Source organism: Mchenga conophoros, linkage group LG5 (genome assembly GCF_057382185.1).
Source record: "Mchenga conophoros isolate Kocher_MC1m ecotype Shallow Benthic linkage group LG5, M_conophoros_male_GT1.1, whole genome shotgun sequence".
Taxonomy (NCBI): domain Eukaryota; kingdom Metazoa; phylum Chordata; class Actinopteri; order Cichliformes; family Cichlidae; genus Mchenga; species Mchenga conophoros.
Genome location: NC_140530.1, coordinates 14,091,302 through 14,109,057, shown reverse-complemented (window position 1 = coordinate 14,109,057; position 17,756 = coordinate 14,091,302). Strand labels below are relative to the sequence as shown.

Sequence of the window (17,756 nt, the reverse complement as noted above, 5' to 3'; positions counted from 1 at the left end):
TGCAGAGACTCTGCTGGTAATGGGTGATTGCCTACTGAAGTATATGACATTACGTCCAAGGTGGGCAAGGTGGGGAGGGAGGGAACAATAGATTGATGGAGTAGTGAGTGCAGGGGGTTGGGCATTTGTGATTAGCTTTGAGTTGATCCCTCTGGAGCAGATGGTGAATGGTGGCTTACCTAGATGCCTTGAATCCCAGGAGTTAACGGTAGCATGTGTCCATGTGGAAGGAGTAACACCGAAGTTGAGGAAGGAAGAAAGAAAGCCTCATGAGAAAAGACTTCAGGAAGACAGGTAAGGAACATTTTCTGTTAGTGACTGACTTTGTGTTCGGAAATGTCACTGTGAACAGAGAAGGGCTCCTTATCGAAGGAATTCCTGGTTAAGATTCATATACTGGTTAGTAGGTGATGATGAATACCTCATTTTCATCCATCTAGAAACTTGTATGGTATTTGTAAAACCTGTGGTGAATAGGGTGATTACTGTCCCCTTATCTGTTCTGCCTTACACTGCTGGCCCTATCAAAGACTTTATTTAAACACAAAATATTATAATAGATATAATGTGCAAATGTCTTGTGTCACCCCTCATTTCTTTATATCTAACATGTGGAAACATAAATGGAAATACGGTTTAAAAGGCAAAAACAGTTTATACAATTCTAACCAGCTTGAAAGTTAATATTTGGTATGACCACCTTTATTCTTCAATACAGCCTGAATTCTCTTCTTCAGGCTTCTTCTTTGAGTTATCTTCAGGAATAGTTCTCCAGGCCTAGAAGTGCAATCAAAGCTCTTTTTGGATGTTGTTAATATTGAGGTCAAAGCTCTGGGGAAACCAATCCATGATTAATAGTGAGCCATTTTGTGTTTTTCTTTCCAGGTATGCTTTTACTGCATTGGGAGTATGTTTGAGATCATTCTCATAATGCTTTTCAAATGGTATTGCATGGTGGATCAAAATCTGATGACACTTTTCGGCACTGATAATTCCATCAGTTTTGACAAGAGCCCGAAAGCATGACAGAGCCTCCACCATTTAAGCTGTAGGCTTGTTGTACCTCTTACAGGTAGAAATCTGTACATATTAATGATGATTTGAACCAAAAATTTACAATTGCCACTGATTTTGCTCACAGTTCTTGTATAATTTGGCACACCTCAGCCTTTTCTCCCCATCCCTGGATTCTAAATTGCTTCTTGACACCCATCCTTCCACTGTTGAGGATTCAGTGAACAGTAGGCCAACTGAAGGCCAACTGATGCGTCTCTTGAGTTCTGTGTCAGGTGGATTTAGTGGATCTTGTGTGTGTGAATGTGAGAGTGAATGAATAATGGAATTGTAAAGCGCTTTGGGTGCCTTGAAAAGCGCTATATAAATCCAATCCATTATTATTATTATTATTATCTTATCTCTTAAGAACATGACTTCCAAATGGCGTTCATCTGCTCTAGATAGTTTTTAGGCCTTCCACTTTTCCTCCACTTGTTCAATTTGTATGTTAGTGTTAAGTGGCTTAGCTCTTAAAATAATCAGGTACAAGGACTGGTTTCAGTATAAGTAAAAACAAGCCCCTGTCTAACGATCTTCAGAAAGCATGAAGAATTATTGCTAAAGACCACTTTAAATAAAAATTCCAAGAACGCCTGGCTTCGTGGAAGCAATAAATGAAGGGTGGCTCCAGACTTTTGTACAGCACTGAAGGAAGTCTGGTCTCTTATGAAGTCTAACATTAACCATCCTCCCTAGCCTGAGATCACAACTGGATGCCACATCATGTTGCAGAGCACAGCTGCCATTGCACTGCTGCTTTGCGTGCAGTCTCTGCATGGCTCCGCTCTCCCTGCCGTGTCGTCCTATGAGTTCACTGCCTATAGGATGCAACAGTACAACCTGGGACAGCATAAGTATGGTAAGTTCAGACACACCTATATATTATAAAAAAAGAAAAATGACAAATCTGTAGCATAAAATTGCTTCTAAATTTAAAGTCTTGCTTGTTTTTTGTTTGACCTTAAATGTGCCACATGATGCATATTCAAGCTTTGGTGCTGAAAGGATATTTTGAAATCAGTATGTTCCAGGAAGAGAGTTTGTCTGTGCTAAACTCAAATTATAGTTTAACCTGGGTGCTCATGAAACCACTACAAATCTGGTAACCAATTTTAGAGCATTTTATAGGAATATAGGAAAAACTGGATAATTATATAGAACCTATTCTGAGCATAAATTATGTTTCAAATTCTAAGGAAACCATTTTCAGTGTATTTTTTTTAAAATGTGCAGATTAGCTGGAAAGCCGAGGCAAGGTCTTCCAACAGGATTTTTTTTAACCTAAAAATTACAGCTGACTGAGGGAACTAATATTTCTTGACCACTGAGAGCTTGTGGTCACTGCCACTGGAAACAGATTGGTTTGCTAAAGGCTTTTTTTCTGTGTAAAAAAACAGGAAGAGGAAGCTGCGTTTAAAGTAGAGTTTCTATGTTGCCCAAGTTGGTATTTATGTATCATTTGCCTTCTCTTGTCTCGTCCGCCGAGGCTGTCGTGGAGCCATTGTTGTTGCGGAGGCACGCTCAGCAGAAGAGCCGTCGTTAACCCGCCGCTGTGTGATAATGAAGGTGGAAGACTTCACTACAGAAAAATACTCTGAGGCCCAACGACAAAATGCAGCTGCCATCCTGATCCTGCTGCCCCAAAATATCTCCAGTATCCCTCACAATGCAGTAGAGGTATTATAATACTTAAAAGCATTCATTCTGTTATTGACACATCACTCAATTACTAAGGAAATCAGAAGAAAACAGGATTATAAGGAAGATATTAAGAATCTCTTAATCAAGATTACAATTGTTTCTCTGCCCTTTGGTTGAAGTAAAGCATTTTGTCTCTCAGTCATTTATGGTGAGTGAAAGCGAGACCTTGCTTAAGGAGACCCTCATGCCAGTGTATGTGGCACCTGAGGATGAACAGCTGCTCTGCATGTATGAGGAGGTGAAACAGGCTGCAGCCACCCGGACATCATCCATTTTTGTCAGAGGTAAGTGATACAACAACGAGATACATGCAAATGCTTAATGGTGGTTGTTTGGACTAATGCCCGGGGAAAACTAAAAAGAAAGTTATGGTATGGTATTACTAACGGTTCTGGTGCATTTCTTCTTTTGTTGACAGTCCTCCGCAGTATGGTCACGGCTACAGCTTTTCAGATTTTAGTGATCAACAATGCCCCAATTAAGGCCACCACTGACAATGCTATAATCACACTGGAGGTGCGTTTGGGACCCAATAATTCCCCATAGAGGAATAAAATTGATTAGATCATCCAATATCAGTTAAATAATTTTCAATCTGCTTGCAAATGCACTTTGGTTCTGTGATATATGCCTGGGGATGTTTATTTCAGGGAGTTCTTCTAGGAGCAGTAGAGGATGCACCCACTATAGTCATCGCAGCCCACTATGACTCTTATGGGCTTGCCCCTGTGAGTCAAATCGTAAAACACCTCTAAAATTAGGTGTAAATTTTAGCAGATAGAGTATCAGACTGTGCTCGAACCATAAATGGATATGTGCTTGTGTGCATTTTACAGTGGTTGTCTTATGGAGCAGACTCAAATGCCGGTGGTGTCACAATCCTAATTGAGTTGGCCCGTCTCTTCCAAAAACTCTACAGTAGTCCCAGAACCAGACCACAGTAAGTTCCAATTCATTGTAAGATTACAAAGCAAAGGCAAAGTTAATAAATGTCTCTACAAAGCAGATGAACACGCAGCAATTCCAATGAATTTTCCCGCTGTGCCTGTCTTTGAACAAGATAATATGCTGCTGGATAAAGATACTGTATTCTGTATGGAGGAAGTATACACTGAAAAGTAAAACAGGAAAGGAAAATTAGGGCCTCGTTACTCACTACTCAGGGACCACACCTATCTTCAAACTTAGCTTTCATTGTAACCTCAGCTGGACTGTGAAAGCTTTTGTAATTGCATGGCTCTAATGATGTTGCTTTGAGTGACTGATAGTGATCGGAAATACCCTTGAGGAAAACTAACAGCCAGTGCAGGTCAGTTATAGTTAATAAGTTAAGCTGTTGAATAATTTTGTTTTTTTTGTGTGTGTATGTGTGTGTTTTAGATTTAATTTAATGTTCTCCTTGACCGGAGGAGGAAAATACAATTTCCTTGGAACAAAGAGGTGGATTGAAGAGAATTTGGACCACGCTGGTGAGTTTTCAGCTTTGCCACTCACTGAACATGAGTGGGCTGTGTGCTGTATGTGCTAATGTGAATTAAAACACAAAATGTCAGGTTTTTAAAGCTAAATATTTTCCATCCAGAGTCCAGCCTTCTCCATGACAATGTGGCATTTGTCCTGTGCTTGGATACACTGGCCAACGGCGATGAGCTGTACATGCACGTCTCCCGCCCTCCTAAACCCGACACGCCAATGCAGTCTTTCATCCAACAACTGGAGGAGGTAACCAGCGGAGCTGTTTCTACACGTGCAAGAAAAGCAACCAGATCTCATCAGTCTTAGTCATTTGTGCAAATATCTTATTTAATTGCCCTCCAGGTGGTTTCCTCCAGATTTCCCTGGGTGAAGGTGGGGTTGGTTCATAAAAAGATCAATCTTGTGGAGTCTACTGTAGCCTGGGAGCATGAGCGCTACAGCCTACGCAGGATCCTGGGCTTCACTCTGTCTCATCTGGAAGATCCTAAATCTGAACTTCGTGGCTCTATGCTAGACACCATGCAAGTTTTGTTTATGGATATTATTATTAGTAGTATTTGAGAGCATTGAGGCCCAGGTTGTTTGTCCCTGTACACCACAATAGTGTATTTTAAGTAAAAGAATTAATGTGTGAATAAAGTCAGCTTTTCAGCTTTTACAAAAGGTTTACACCGACAGACATTTATTTATATATCCAGTCCTTCAGTTTCAGAGGCTCAAAATTAATTAGACAATACACTGACAAGCAGTCTCATAGCCAGCTGAGGACTGTTCCCTTGCATTTCATGACTAATGAAGCAGATATAATATCTCAGTTTGACTCAAAGCGTTCAATTTGGTTTATAGTGTTTCACTGTAATTTTTAATATAAGACTCAGAGCGATATCAGTGGAGGTGAGGGGAGCCATCATTAGGCTGAAAAATTCAGAACTAACTATCATAGAGAGAACGCAAGTATATTCTTAAAAAGGCGTGGGTCTGTGGTTTGGTTAGACCAAAAAAGGCAGCTAAAGTACATGATCACAGAATTATTTCCATGGTTAAGACAACTTCACAATATCTAACCAAGTCAAGAACCCTTTTGAGGAGATAGATCATGGATCAATCTACAATCTAAAGAAGCCTTTGGGATGGAAGTACAGAGGGTGAAAATCATTGGTTATAATAAAGAAAAGGGAGGCCAGATTACTCTTTGTCAGAAAACATCTGAAACATCTGAGCCTACCCAGTTGTGTGGGAAAAAAGTCTTTTGACAGATGAATGAAAGTCGAACTTGTCCCAGAATTATGGGAAGAGAGAAGTGCAGAGATGGATAGAAACAGCTCGTAATCTGAAGCATCTGTTAAACATTGTGGAGTCAATGTTATAGCATAGGCACGTGTGGGAGACGTTGGGACTGGGTCACTATTGTTTATTGATGATGTGACTGCTTATGTAAGCAGCAGGATGAATTTGGAAGTGTACAGGGCTATACTCTCTACTTAGATTCAGCCAAATGCTGCAAAACTCATTGTTCACAGTTCAGCTAGGCAGATTTTTATCATGTAAAACCCTCTGAATCAACGTTGAAAGCCTGCACTTCAAACACGTCTTGATTGTTTGATTTAAAATCCACCGCGGTGGTGTACGTAAGCAAAAATACAAAACTGTGTTTTTGTCCAACAGATTGTTGAGTCAAGTGTATTTTCACAGGGCATTAAAAGATATTTACTCATGTGACTATCACCTCTAGGTCAAAAGTGGATTTCCGGAAACTTAAGCGAAATGGCATCATCATAGCAGAAGCGCTGGCCCGCTACATGTACAATCTCTCTGACAAGGTGACTGAATGCATGAAAACACAGCATACTGAAAATATAATAAAAAATTTTCATTACGTCAGCATTGCTTTAAAATAGCCATGTTAATGTGTTATAACTGTGTGTTTATTTTTCACAAGGGTTCACCAAAGGATGTGCAAGTTTTCAAGGGCCAGCTGGTAAGTTCCCAGTTATTTTGATTGGTATGTACAGAGAAGTGCTGACCTCTGGTGTTAGTTTAGAGACATGACACAGTGTTTGAGTCTTTCAGCAGCTTATTCCTCATGATCATCTGAAGGTTAGGGATGGATCACTGAGGTTATTTATTCAAACATGTTTTAATGTCATTTCTTAAAGATTTATATCTACATGTAACTGAAAAAGTCTAAACAGAGTCTATTTTTTAAATCATAAGAACTGATGCATGCAGAGTAGAAGCTGAGTTTTGTGTGATTTCTTTTTTCCCCTCTGCAAAACCCACATCCAAATCTGTAATTCAGGACATTCAGGACAGTCGTATCTCCAGTTTGATGTCCTTCCTGACATCAGTCCCTCGGGCTACTCAGCTGCTGGATAAGGAACCCAGTCATATCTTGCTGGTCAACTCACTGGAGCACGAATTCAAGCGCTATCTGCAGCAAGTCCACAGACACACCTTCCGACAGGACAAGAGGTAAAAAAATACAGCTATCTGAGTAGAAAGAACATCTTTTCAATCCAATCGGTCATACCACGACAACAATAATAATGATCAACAACATTTCTTCCTGCAGGGATCCTGATATTACCTTCTTTGATCAAATGAGCCAACCAATAGTCATGTACAGGTAGATATTGGTATTATTATATCTGTTTTTAAATTTTAGTGTATATGTTAAATTTAATAAGCCATTAAAACTCTAATGTGCATTTTTTAATTCAGAGTGAAGCCTGCAGCCTTTGATCTGTTCCTGGGAGGCTGCATTGCTGCTTACCTGGGTATTGTTTACTACGCAATCCAGGTGTGTTAATGCACTCTTTGACGTCCATATTATATTATCTAATCATACTGTATTCCATATTTCCATGTAACTACACTGTTTACAAGGAACTGTAGACAGTGCAGCTACAGCACTGTTTATTCGTCATTCTGCGTAGTCTAAAAGCACTACCAGTTTAAAATAACCTATTCTTTCTCTTTTAACAGAATTTCGGTTTTCTCTACACAAAACTAAAAGCAGCAGTTAAAACTAAGCACCACTGAATCCACTACGACTACGACCACCGACTCCATGACAAGCGCTTTGAAGTCAGCTCTGCACATGTTGGACATTTGCCGGGTGTGCAGCAGGAAGCCTCTTTGCATGATCACATGCATCTCATATAAAGTGGGAATTTACTTTGAAATGTAAATTTTTTGTTTGTTTGTTTGTTTTTAAAAAAAAAGATGTTTGTACCTTTCATTACACTTGAAGTCACTTAACTGTGAAAATTACTTACATTAACAGGCTCCGAGTGTGCCGTTTGAAACAAAATGAAACGAAATAAAGAAGTTGTTTCAAGCTGTATGAAAACTGTATCAAAGCTGGGAACGCACAGCCCTGGATCTGATTTGAGCTCCTGTGAAGGACACTCCTGCCAGATCATTACTATGATTCCCCATATCCTCTGCTCTGCATCTGTTCGCGTGGATTTGACTGGGCTTAACATGGCTGTCAAGCGAGGCCCCAACCGCTTCACTAGATGAACAGCCAGTTCCTGTCACAGATAAGTCAGTGAGAGCGCTGGAGACACAAAGGCACCCTACAGCGCTTGGTAAATTATTAATGCTTATGTGGCAAGCTGACAGTGAACAGAGGTGACACTGGGTGGTGGTGGTTGTGGTGGTGGTGAAGATTTTTAGAAGCCCCATTTCTCTGCTGTTTCACTCCTTTTCTGCTGATCTGATAGCGCTGAGTTTATTTTAACTACGAGGCAGCCGAACGGCCAGAAGTGTTGGAGATTGGTGTTGGCTTATTTGTAAAGGCCCCTGGGAGGGAAATAGGTCATGGGCTGTGACCCCAGGTATGTGTGTCTCTGCAGGGGGCTTGCAGCTAAGGAGGATTAGTGGCCGAGTGCTCAGGTAGCACAAAGAGTTTTTCTGCTTCAGCAAGGATGCCCTTAATCTGCTTTCCTTCCAACAGAGTACATTAATCAGAATAGCTCCAGGTTAAACAAAAAGTTTTATCAGTTTGGAGGTTGACAGGGTTTCATGCAGAATTTATAACTACTGATGCAAGAGAAATGTCATGTTGTTATATAAATATAGAATAAATAATATATAAATATGACAGTGAAATAGGTGGTATTCACACTCCAGGAATAATAAACCCCCATAAATATTAGACAATATTTCCAAACAAACAAACAAACAAACACACAGACAAAGGTAATACAAAGAGGAGGTACACTGTTTTCGGGGAAGGGGTGGAGTTAGCAGGTGTCAGGGGGAGGTGAGTGATGCTGCATGCTCCATTCAGGCAGGCTGATCTGGATGTAAGCCGTGGAAAAGTAAGTAAGGCAGTCAGTGAAGATGGTTCCCCAACTATACATCACAGTGTACAATGAACAGTTCAGATCTCCAGGCACAGTGAAAAGAGCTCAACTTCGACCGACCTCTGCCCACCGTAGGAACAACCCTCAGCCCCGGGCGGTAAGACACACAGCTTTCAATACTGCCTACGTGATCTGTGTGAATGAAAGGCCGGAGTGACTGTTGGAAATTTTGGAATTTCTTTATTCTTTTTTTCAAATTTGTCTCCAAAATTAGAAGTTATACTATATCACCCTGGGTGATTCAGAAAATATGAAAAATATAGCTCATTTCAGGCAGACAGGATTATCTGAGGCAATTATACCTACTGCTCTATGCATTGTATTTTGTTTGGCTATATTAAAAAAAAGTGTCCTACTAATTGACTGGTTGGGCACATTTTTCTGTGAATCATAACAGCTGTATCCTACTATTATGCAGGAATTTCTCCGTGCTTATTTATTCATGCAAGGATGAATAGAGTTAAGAAAATTTACATGTATGTGTCCCATTTGTTCTTTGCCTCCCAAGGACTTTCTGTTTCCCAGGAGCCTTCAGTCAAACAATAGGTCAACCCATGCACTTCTTCATCCCTTGCCCCCTGTGGACTTCAGCCGCCCTCTTTTCCCCCCTGTCAGACATTTTTCATTTCACGGTCCTGTTGCAACTTGTTCTGACAGCTATCTAAATACAACCGACAAAACACAACACATGCCCCCTGTCAACCCATCAACAGTACAAGCCATGCCCTCTGCTGATAAACTGCAGAAACTACAACTGACCGAGCCTTCCCCGAGCACTGACATCCACCTCAGCACTGCTTTGAAGAGCCCACAAAGGTAAATATATTCTGTATATTCCATCAACAGACCAGAGATAAATACTCAGTGATTTAGAGTGATTCTCTTTGCAGCAGACTTGGTTATCAAAAGCATGTCCATCCACATTCAACACAGCAGCTCAGGTAGGCAAATAACCTTTGGCCTGTTCTTATGGTCTCAGGGCTGATGAACATTATTGATTTATAACCTAGTAATTCTATTAAAAAACTTTTTTTTTCATCTTTCGAACAGGCAAAATACAGCTGCTCCGCTTCAAACAAGAGCCCAAACTCCTGCAGCTCCTTGCAGCTTTGTACAGACAAAATACCAGAGGTGCTGTTCTAACAGCAGCCGGGATAACAGGTGATTATTTAGTCGAATGTGATATATTGAAATATATCCCCATTTTTGTTTTGGTGCATTTAATAATAGCTGCTGATAGTCCTTTTCCTCTCTTTTGGTTCCTCAGCAGTGGTTGCTACAGCTGCTTCCATGTAGTGAAGCCCTACCAAGCTGGACACTACATCATACACCCAGAGTTTGTGTCTGAAAGCCTTTATTAGGATTATTAGAGCTCTGGTTTCCAAGATGGTGACCCGAAGAGGTCCATGGAGAGCCTGAGGCTACTCTCCAGCAATTGTTAACTTTTCCTTAATTCTCTGTTAATTAACCCAGTGAGACAAGGTGTAAGAGTGAATCATGTAGAGTGTACAAGCACAGCTGTTATCTCATTGTGTAATGCAAGGAAACTTTTGCAGTTAAGTGCTCAATCGGTACCAAAGATCTTCTCATGGGATGATTTTGAAGATCAAATGAGGCTCTGAGGCCCTAAGGTGCTGTACGTGAGTTTTTGTAATTTTAATCTTCTGAGGAAAACGTGTGTCAATTAAAAGGGAATCAGTACAATGATACAGTATGATGCCGTCTTCAACTACCAGAGCAAATGCAGTGAAAGAGTGTCACTATCGATGCAAATAAAGGAAGCATTACCCTCACTTTGCTAAGGATCAACTCCTCACTTCTGTATACACTGCACTTTTTTGGTGACTTTTAGGTTCATCGGGTTCTTTGTGAAGTATTGCGTAATTTGCATGCAACACTGTCACATGCGCAGCAGAATGAGAAAACACAGAGCGCTGCTTTTCTGCTGAACTACATTTCCCAGGCGTTTATGGACGTGTGCAGGGCGGAGACCCAGCAGCACGCTTTGATTCCTTTCACGGGCTGTTTGTGTGAACAGAAGCAAACAAGTTGTACTTTGAGTCGACGGGGGGACTGCTGCTGATCGGTAGGCAAAAAAACCCACAAAAATAAACTATAAATGTAATTTAAAATCTAACAAACCGAAGAGAAAAGGGCAACAAGTGTGAGCGAAAATTATAGTGCACATGGATTACGTGTTATTTTTCTTCTTTCTCGTACCACCTACTAAGGCGCAAAACCAACGACTGGTCTCTATACATCGACAGACACAGACATGCTTAGAAATGCGCTGTTGTTGTCTGTAGTGCACGATTTATGCAGTTAATAAGAGACAGATATATAAGCAAAAACTCCACAGCACACAACAGTCAATTTTGCACACACGCACGAGCTTAGATTTAGACTGATGGAGGGTTTCTTTCTCACACGGCTGCTCTGATTTGATCAGCACTTCACTGTTTGTTTTTCCTCCATGTGATGGTAGATAGTGAATCAGCTGAAATGGTGCATATGAGCCCTCTTGATAATACCTTAAACAAAAAAAAATGCAGTGTAAAGCTTTTAGAAGAAGAACATGCTGTACTTGAAAACTTTGAGTTTGTTTGTGAGAAGCCGTTGAAACTGGAGCAGAAAGGATTGGCCACATTTTTATTTTTATTTTTTAAATTTTAGCTCCATAAAACTAAGCAAAAATCATTTGGTCTACACACACGTGCATATTTGTAAGAAATGGAAAGATGTCACTGTGGCCTCTTGCACAGTTTTCCAGGATTGTGTGGATGAAACAATTAGGTACTTCTTGGTGGAAAAAACCTATTAATGTTGACCAAAGTGTTGGTTTCAGCCTGATATGATCAATATCAAATCACAAACTGTCATAGGTTAACTTCTTAAACCCACCCTTGTAGTTTTCCATTACAATAAAGAAGAAATAACTCCTAGAAATGGTAAATGATCTTCTGACTTTCTTGGTAAATTTCCTAACTGGGTCCAGCAGCTTGATTGAATCTCAGAGCTACCAGCAGTTAGTTCTCTGTTAATTAATGATAGGCTTATGTTATCACTACTGCTGTTGGGGGAAATCTATACCAGGGCTGGTTGAACACAGAATCAGTCAATTAGATTGCTAATTAATAGCCAGCATTTGTTTATTATCGACCCCTGCTGCCAGGGCAGAGCATGAGCATCAAGTGTAGTTAGGACTAGTGAGCATGTAGCTGAGTTGGAGAGGACTGAACTCCGCTAGATCGGCTGTGCATTCTTATCAGATCTCCTCTGATTAGTTAAAGCCACAATAACTAACATCAGCCATTAATTAGTTTACCCATAAGAGTTTCTGCCTTCCCTTCGCTGGGAGGTGCACTACAAATGGATCTCTGTCTGTTTTCTTTTTGTTAGACTTGTTTACTCTGCTGTCAAACTTGCACCGAATGATGTGTGGGTTACTTGGAGTTTTGGTTTGTTGGGCTTGATAGAACACAATGTTTAGTATTCTTTACTTTCCTTCCTGACATTGGCAGAGGTTTAAGGCCCAAATCCCCTTTTCTGCTTCTGCGCCTCCTTACATACAAATGAGTATTCTTTCAATTTTGATCTCATAGGTTAGAATTACTGCTGGGAACATCTACTTATTTTTTTTATGGGTAATTGGCAGTAGATTTGTTTGGTTAAATCTCAAACACATCTTTAAAGTTTACATTCTGACAGCCTAATACCTTTAAGTGCTGTGAAATCACTTTGTTCAGCAATGCAGAGCATGTAAGACAACCCAGGAAATGTAGTGGAGGCTTTGAACTGACAGGGAAACAAGAAGGACTGAGAGCACCGATGGGGCTGGGGTTGTTTTCCTGGAGGTCCTTTGATAGTTTCATTGGTATATTCTGACTGTTTGCTACTGAAAGAAACATGAATGCACTAAAACACCTGCACATTTTTCTTATAAAGAATCAAAATAGTAATTGAAGTTTGATTTCCTCAAAATACTGTGTTAATATGAAATCTACAAATATTGCATCGTCACCAATTTTTTATTTTTTTTAAAAGACTGGTATATCGTTGTCATGGCAGGAAGAAAAACAGATGTGACAAGCTTCCAAGTGTCAAACAGAAGAGGTTTCCTGTAAAACATATTGATGATCTGTGGAAAAGCTACTTTGGGATTTGCACATTGAACAGCACAAACATGTACCAAGTGGTGCCAGGTGGAGCGGGGGGCACAATTACAGATGTTATCCCCAAGCAGAAACTCAGCAAGGACACTCGACCCTTAGTTGGAGCTGGAGTAATCGGGCTAGTGCTGGTGATTGCAGCTGTGACTGCGTGGTGTTACTACATAGCCTCTTTACGCAAAGCGGAACTGCTTAAGACTGAGCTGCTGGATCTGAATAAAGATGGCTACATCATCCGAAACCAGGGAGGGTCTATCGTTTTCAGAATGGATTTCAGGTTGGTATTTCAATTTATTTTATTTATTTTTTTGCTATTTAAGTTTCCATATACAGAAAAAATGAGACCTTTAGATATACAAATCCATTATTTTAAATATGTGCTGAACTTTTTGTCATTTAACAGAAATGTGAGATTTGTGTAAAGAGATAATGCTTATAGTTATTTTTGAATCTTGACAGGTCAGGGACCCTTGATTTAGACTCCTGCTCTAAAGAAGGTGAGATTCTGAGCTGCGTCCGCACCACAGACAGAAAACTGATTTTTTTCATTGAGACAGTACGGCCCAAGGATACTGTCCAATGCTACCGTGTGCGCTGGGAGGAAGTGGTTCCTGATATTCCCGTAGAGCATGCAATGACATACAAGTTTGCACACTGGTATGGAGGCGCAGTGTCAGCAGTTCAACACTGGCCTATTTCTATTTCTGGCCAACAGACTCCAAAACCATTTGTTACTAGTGACATCTACTCGAATCGTGATGAGTTTGGTGGAATTTTAGAGAGTTACTGGATTTCATCTAATGCCACTGCCATCAAGATCAATAACTCTGTGCCCTTCCATTTGGGTTGGAATGACACAGAGAAGACCATGTACTTCCAAGCACGGTATAATGATAGTTCCTTTAAGCCAAACCCAGGGGAGATGCCATGTGCGGAACTTAGCTACAGAGTTTGTGTGGGATCGGATGTAACATCCATACACAAGTACATGGTCCGCAGATACTTCAACAAGCCAAACAAAGTGCCTGCCGAAGTTATGTTTCGCCATCCCAGTTGGTCAACATGGGCATTACATAAAACTGACATTGACCAAGAAAAGCTTTTGACATATGCTGCGAACATTCGCAAGTATAACTTCAATTGTAGCCAAATGGAACTGGATGATGGCTATTCCCGCCACTATGGGGACTTTGAGTTTGACCCAGTTAAGTTCCCCAATGCCTCTGCTATGTTTCATAAGCTGAAGTCAGATGATTTTATGGTGTCTCTCTGGATTCACCCTTTTGTTAATCATGATTCAGAAAACTTCCATACCTGTGTGGAGAGGGGATTGTTTGTCCGAGAACCTACAGGCCAACTGTCAGCCTTAGTGCGTTGGTGGAATGGCATTGGTGGCATCTTGGATTTCACAAACCCTGAAACCCGTGATTGGTTTGCCTCCCAGTTACGTTCACTGCGATCCAGGTATGGGGTGTCCTCTTTTAAATTTGAGGCAGGAGAGGCTAACTACTTACCATGGAAATTTAAGACTTTGGAATCCATTCGGGACCCGAGTATTTTCACAAGACGTTACACAGAAATGGCAAGCCTGTACAATGACAGAGCTGAGGCGCGCAGTGGTTACCAGTCCCAGAACATATCCTGCTTTTTCAGACCAATTGACAGAGACTCAGTTTGGGGGTATGAGTTGGGTCTCAAATCTGTTATTCCTGCAGTGCTTACCATCAGCATTCTGGGCTACCAGTTCATTTTACCAGATATGATTGGAGGGAATGCGCATGTGAACCGCACATATGGAAATCGTGGATTACCTGACCGAGAACTTTATATCCGCTGGTTGGAGCTGTCAGCCTTCATGCCCTCTATGCAGTTTTCTATTCCACCGTGGGAGTACGGCGATGATGTAGTTGAAATTGCTCGGAAATACACCGCCCTCCATGAAAGTCTTGTGGCACCAAGGGTCCTGGAGCTGGCCAGCGAGGTGCTGAGCACTGGGGACCCAATCATACGACCAGTGTGGTGGATTGCCACAGGTGATGAGACAGCCTATAAAATTGACTCCCAGTTCCTGATTGGGGATGACCTCATGGTAGCCCCAGTTTTAGAGCCTGGAAAGCAAGAGAGAGACATCTACCTCCCAGCTGGCCATTGGAGAAGCTACAAGGGGGAGAGATTTGATATCAAGGAACCATTGCACCTCACAGACTATCCTGTAGACCTGGATGAAATTGCCTATTTTCTTTGGGTGTAGCAGGAGGTAAATAACAGTCTTGATTATTTTACGCTCCGATTTGCTTGTGGGACAAGCTTCACAAGTCCTTTTATTGATGGATGGGTGGATGGATGTTATATGGACAGATTTGTGGGGGAAAAATGTTTTTTATTTCATTTTATAGAAATTAAAATTTTAACAGCACATTACTTTACAAATGTGAACATTGTCACTCAAAAACATTTAAAATCTCATCATCGCTGATTTTTTTTTCTCCCCAATTTGATTTAAACTAATAATTACAACATTGTCTTTAGTATTTTATGGTATAATGAATCATAGCTTAGTGTCATTTAAACTGAAATCGTATAACTTCTGGTGTCTGGCAGAATTAATCTTGTAAATGGTAAAATGTGATAGACACCGATCTTTTATGTTTGTATGCTTGCAATATTAGCCAACAATGGCCACCATAAGCTACTTGTCTTACCAGATCTAGCAAGACTAATGTGCCAAACCACTTATTATTTTACAGTAACGAAGGTATGTTTTAAAACTCATTAGTTAAGCATATTTTTGTGTGTCTGTAAGATTTTTAAAACTATCTGTGCTGCTTTAAGCCACATACTTGAGACATTTGTTAAAAAGGGGATTTACTAACTGTGAAAGAAGTTAAGCTTAATTGCCAGTGAATGCTATAAAGTTGTTATTTGAGCCTCGCAGCACTTTGAATTTCAGCTTAAGCCAAACAGACTGTGGTGGGAGGACGACTGAAGGGGTGTCGTTATTGGATACTTCTCAGGAAGTTATCTTTAATGCTTCATTCATTAGAATCAGTGCTTGAGGTTTAATCATTGCAAAGTGCACAGCTCTCACTAATGCAACACCGAGTCATGTAAGTACTCTTAGACAAGAACGAGACTCCTTTTTATTAAGCTTTGAATGTTGTCCTTTCTGACTCAGGTAATGGTTTTCTCAGGCCGTCTGAAGTATCTCGCAGTTCTTTTAATGATCTTGGCTAAGCTTGTATGCAGCTAAAAAGGCAGTAATACTTTCATGTCTTATGCAGTGTTTGCCACGTCCAAAATAATAAGCAGTTCTGTAGCATTTTTTTGGTATAATTTAAAAAAATGAAAATGATAGGTGTTGTAAATTTAGTGTAATTTAATAATCACTTGTAATGCTACAATGATTTTATTTGTAATCTTGGTTTGTTTGATTAATTAAACGGCAGTGATGTGCCTGTTATTAATAACTATTTGCAAAGTGATTATTCGATTTTTTTTTTTAAAAATGCATTTATCACAGCCCTATTTTAAAAGAAATGTCAATACAGAGTAAGGAGAATAAAAGAAGAGAATATTACTATTTGCTAATTACTTCAGGCCCATATTTAATTGGAGGTGGTAGAATGACACTTCTTTAAACTAACTGGACCAAAAACATTGTTATTGTATCAGTTAATGCACATTATCTCTGCTATTCAAGGAAGAAAAAAAATATTAAGCAAGATCCACACACATCACTACTTTTTTTCATTTAAAATGAATGAAGACAAGTGAAACCTGTCCTGTGTTCTTGCCAGTTAAAATTGTACTCATTTGCCTATTAGCAGGGCACAGTTTAAATGACATTTTACTCAATGCTGAACACTGCACACAGTTTTCTGGGCAATGTATGGCTTTTATTTTTATTTTATTAATATTATTTTAAGGGAAGGCCTTGGCTATTTCAGTAAGATCATGGAGAGTCCTGGTGCTAAACTGGCCTGCCTATACTGGAGACCAAGGTTTTGAGCAGCTGAAATTATGTGTCAGGGGAAAACAAAGACAAAACATTTTGCTTTTAATTTGCATCACCATTTGGTCTTCTGAGTTCAAGAAACGGGGTTGATAAAAGAAGTTGCTTAAAACTATTGCTCAACTGTTAATTTAAAAAAAGATGTATACAACTCACAAGGCGCAATTTTATATAAATGTATCTTGCAGTTATATAAATATTACACAACATCTGAACTTTTCTGGAAATGGGAATGTATTGATTGTGAGGTAATATTTGTGATGTGTAAATGGGTTGAAGTGTAACGTTAATGTTGCAGAACACGATGTCTTTGCTCCTCAGGCTTTTCTATCATTTTTTTCACTATGTAGCTACAAATGTCCATTTATTTATTTTTTCCCCCCAACACCGTTATAGATCAAAGTACAGTATGTAATATCATGTATGCTATTATCAAGAGGTGCAACAGATATTGATCTTCTCGTCAAACTAGAATACGTTAAGTAACATATTCCTCTGACTGGCATATCAAAGGCTATCCAAGAACCCAACCTTGTTATTGGTTTTGTCTGTTTCATTGTCATTTGTTTTAAATTTTGACATAAATTCAAAATCCTTTTAAAATTGAATAAATGGATAAATCAACTTTAATGATGTCCCTTTTTGACTTCCTGTGGATTAATTTAAATATTCTCATGGTTTCTGTTTTTGACCTATTATGGGTTCATGCTGAACTTTTGCCATTTGAAATGTAGCTTCTATGTTGACATCCACTGAATTTTGTTTTTGCCTTTTGACATCACAGCTGTTCTACCTATTTATAGCTGTTCTCACTTAGCATCTGGGCCAAGCCAATCTCTAAGGCTATTTCTGTCTAAGACCATCTTGCCACATAACAAGACTGAAAGCTGAATCTTTGACTGAAGGTTTCTTCTTCCCCAATGTGAAAGGGCAGCATATCCAATGCCAGTTTGTATGAATGTACAGCAC

The 17,756-nt window shown here is 39.9% G+C and overlaps 3 protein-coding genes across 7 annotated transcripts; all 3 read left to right on the top strand.

The window, feature by feature from the left end:
* Positions 1-157: 157 nt before the first annotated feature.
* LOC146573961 (BOS complex subunit ncln) lies at positions 158-7,573 on the top strand. 2 transcript variants are annotated; one of them, XR_014892452.1, is made up of 17 exons: positions 158-294; positions 1,753-1,915; positions 2,543-2,733; positions 2,897-3,041; positions 3,176-3,273; positions 3,408-3,485; positions 3,594-3,697; positions 4,138-4,226; positions 4,340-4,479; positions 4,576-4,754; positions 5,966-6,053; positions 6,173-6,211; positions 6,533-6,705; positions 6,806-6,859; positions 6,955-7,033; positions 7,219-7,419; positions 7,520-7,573. XR_014892452.1 is itself a non-coding variant. In XM_085273467.1 (16 exons), the coding sequence occupies exons 2-16, from the start codon at positions 1,780-1,782 to the stop codon at positions 7,273-7,275; spliced, it is 1,650 nt and encodes a 549-aa protein (XP_085129593.1). In that variant the 5' UTR covers positions 158-294; positions 1,753-1,779; the 3' UTR covers positions 7,276-7,573. The 2 variants fall into 2 exon arrangements, 1 of the variants encoding a protein (XP_085129593.1); XM_085273467.1 differs by having other exon boundaries at positions 7,219-7,573.
* A 144-nt stretch (positions 7,574-7,717) lies between these two features.
* On the top strand, positions 7,718-10,399 carry LOC146573960 (uncharacterized). 3 transcript variants are annotated; one of them, XM_085273469.1, is made up of 5 exons: positions 7,718-8,703; positions 9,115-9,422; positions 9,500-9,547; positions 9,657-9,767; positions 9,874-10,399. In XM_085273469.1, the coding sequence occupies exons 1-5, from the start codon at positions 8,584-8,586 to the stop codon at positions 9,965-9,967; spliced, it is 681 nt and encodes a 226-aa protein (XP_085129595.1). In that variant the 5' UTR covers positions 7,718-8,583; the 3' UTR covers positions 9,968-10,399. The 3 variants fall into 3 exon arrangements, with proteins under 3 accessions (XP_085129595.1, XP_085129596.1, XP_085129594.1); XM_085273470.1 differs by having other exon boundaries at positions 9,497-9,547; positions 9,877-10,399; XM_085273468.1 differs by having other exon boundaries at positions 9,497-9,547.
* Positions 10,400-10,533: 134 nt separating this feature from the next.
* On the top strand, positions 10,534-17,411 carry myorg (myogenesis regulating glycosidase). Of its 2 annotated transcripts, none has more exons than XM_085273465.1 (3): positions 10,534-10,692; positions 12,675-13,052; positions 13,235-17,411. In XM_085273465.1, the coding sequence occupies exons 2-3, from the start codon at positions 12,790-12,792 to the stop codon at positions 15,024-15,026; spliced, it is 2,055 nt and encodes a 684-aa protein (XP_085129591.1). In that variant the 5' UTR covers positions 10,534-10,692; positions 12,675-12,789; the 3' UTR covers positions 15,027-17,411. The 2 variants fall into 2 exon arrangements, with proteins under 2 accessions (XP_085129591.1, XP_085129592.1); XM_085273466.1 differs by having other exon boundaries at positions 12,651-13,052.
* Positions 17,412-17,756: the final 345 nt, after the last annotated feature.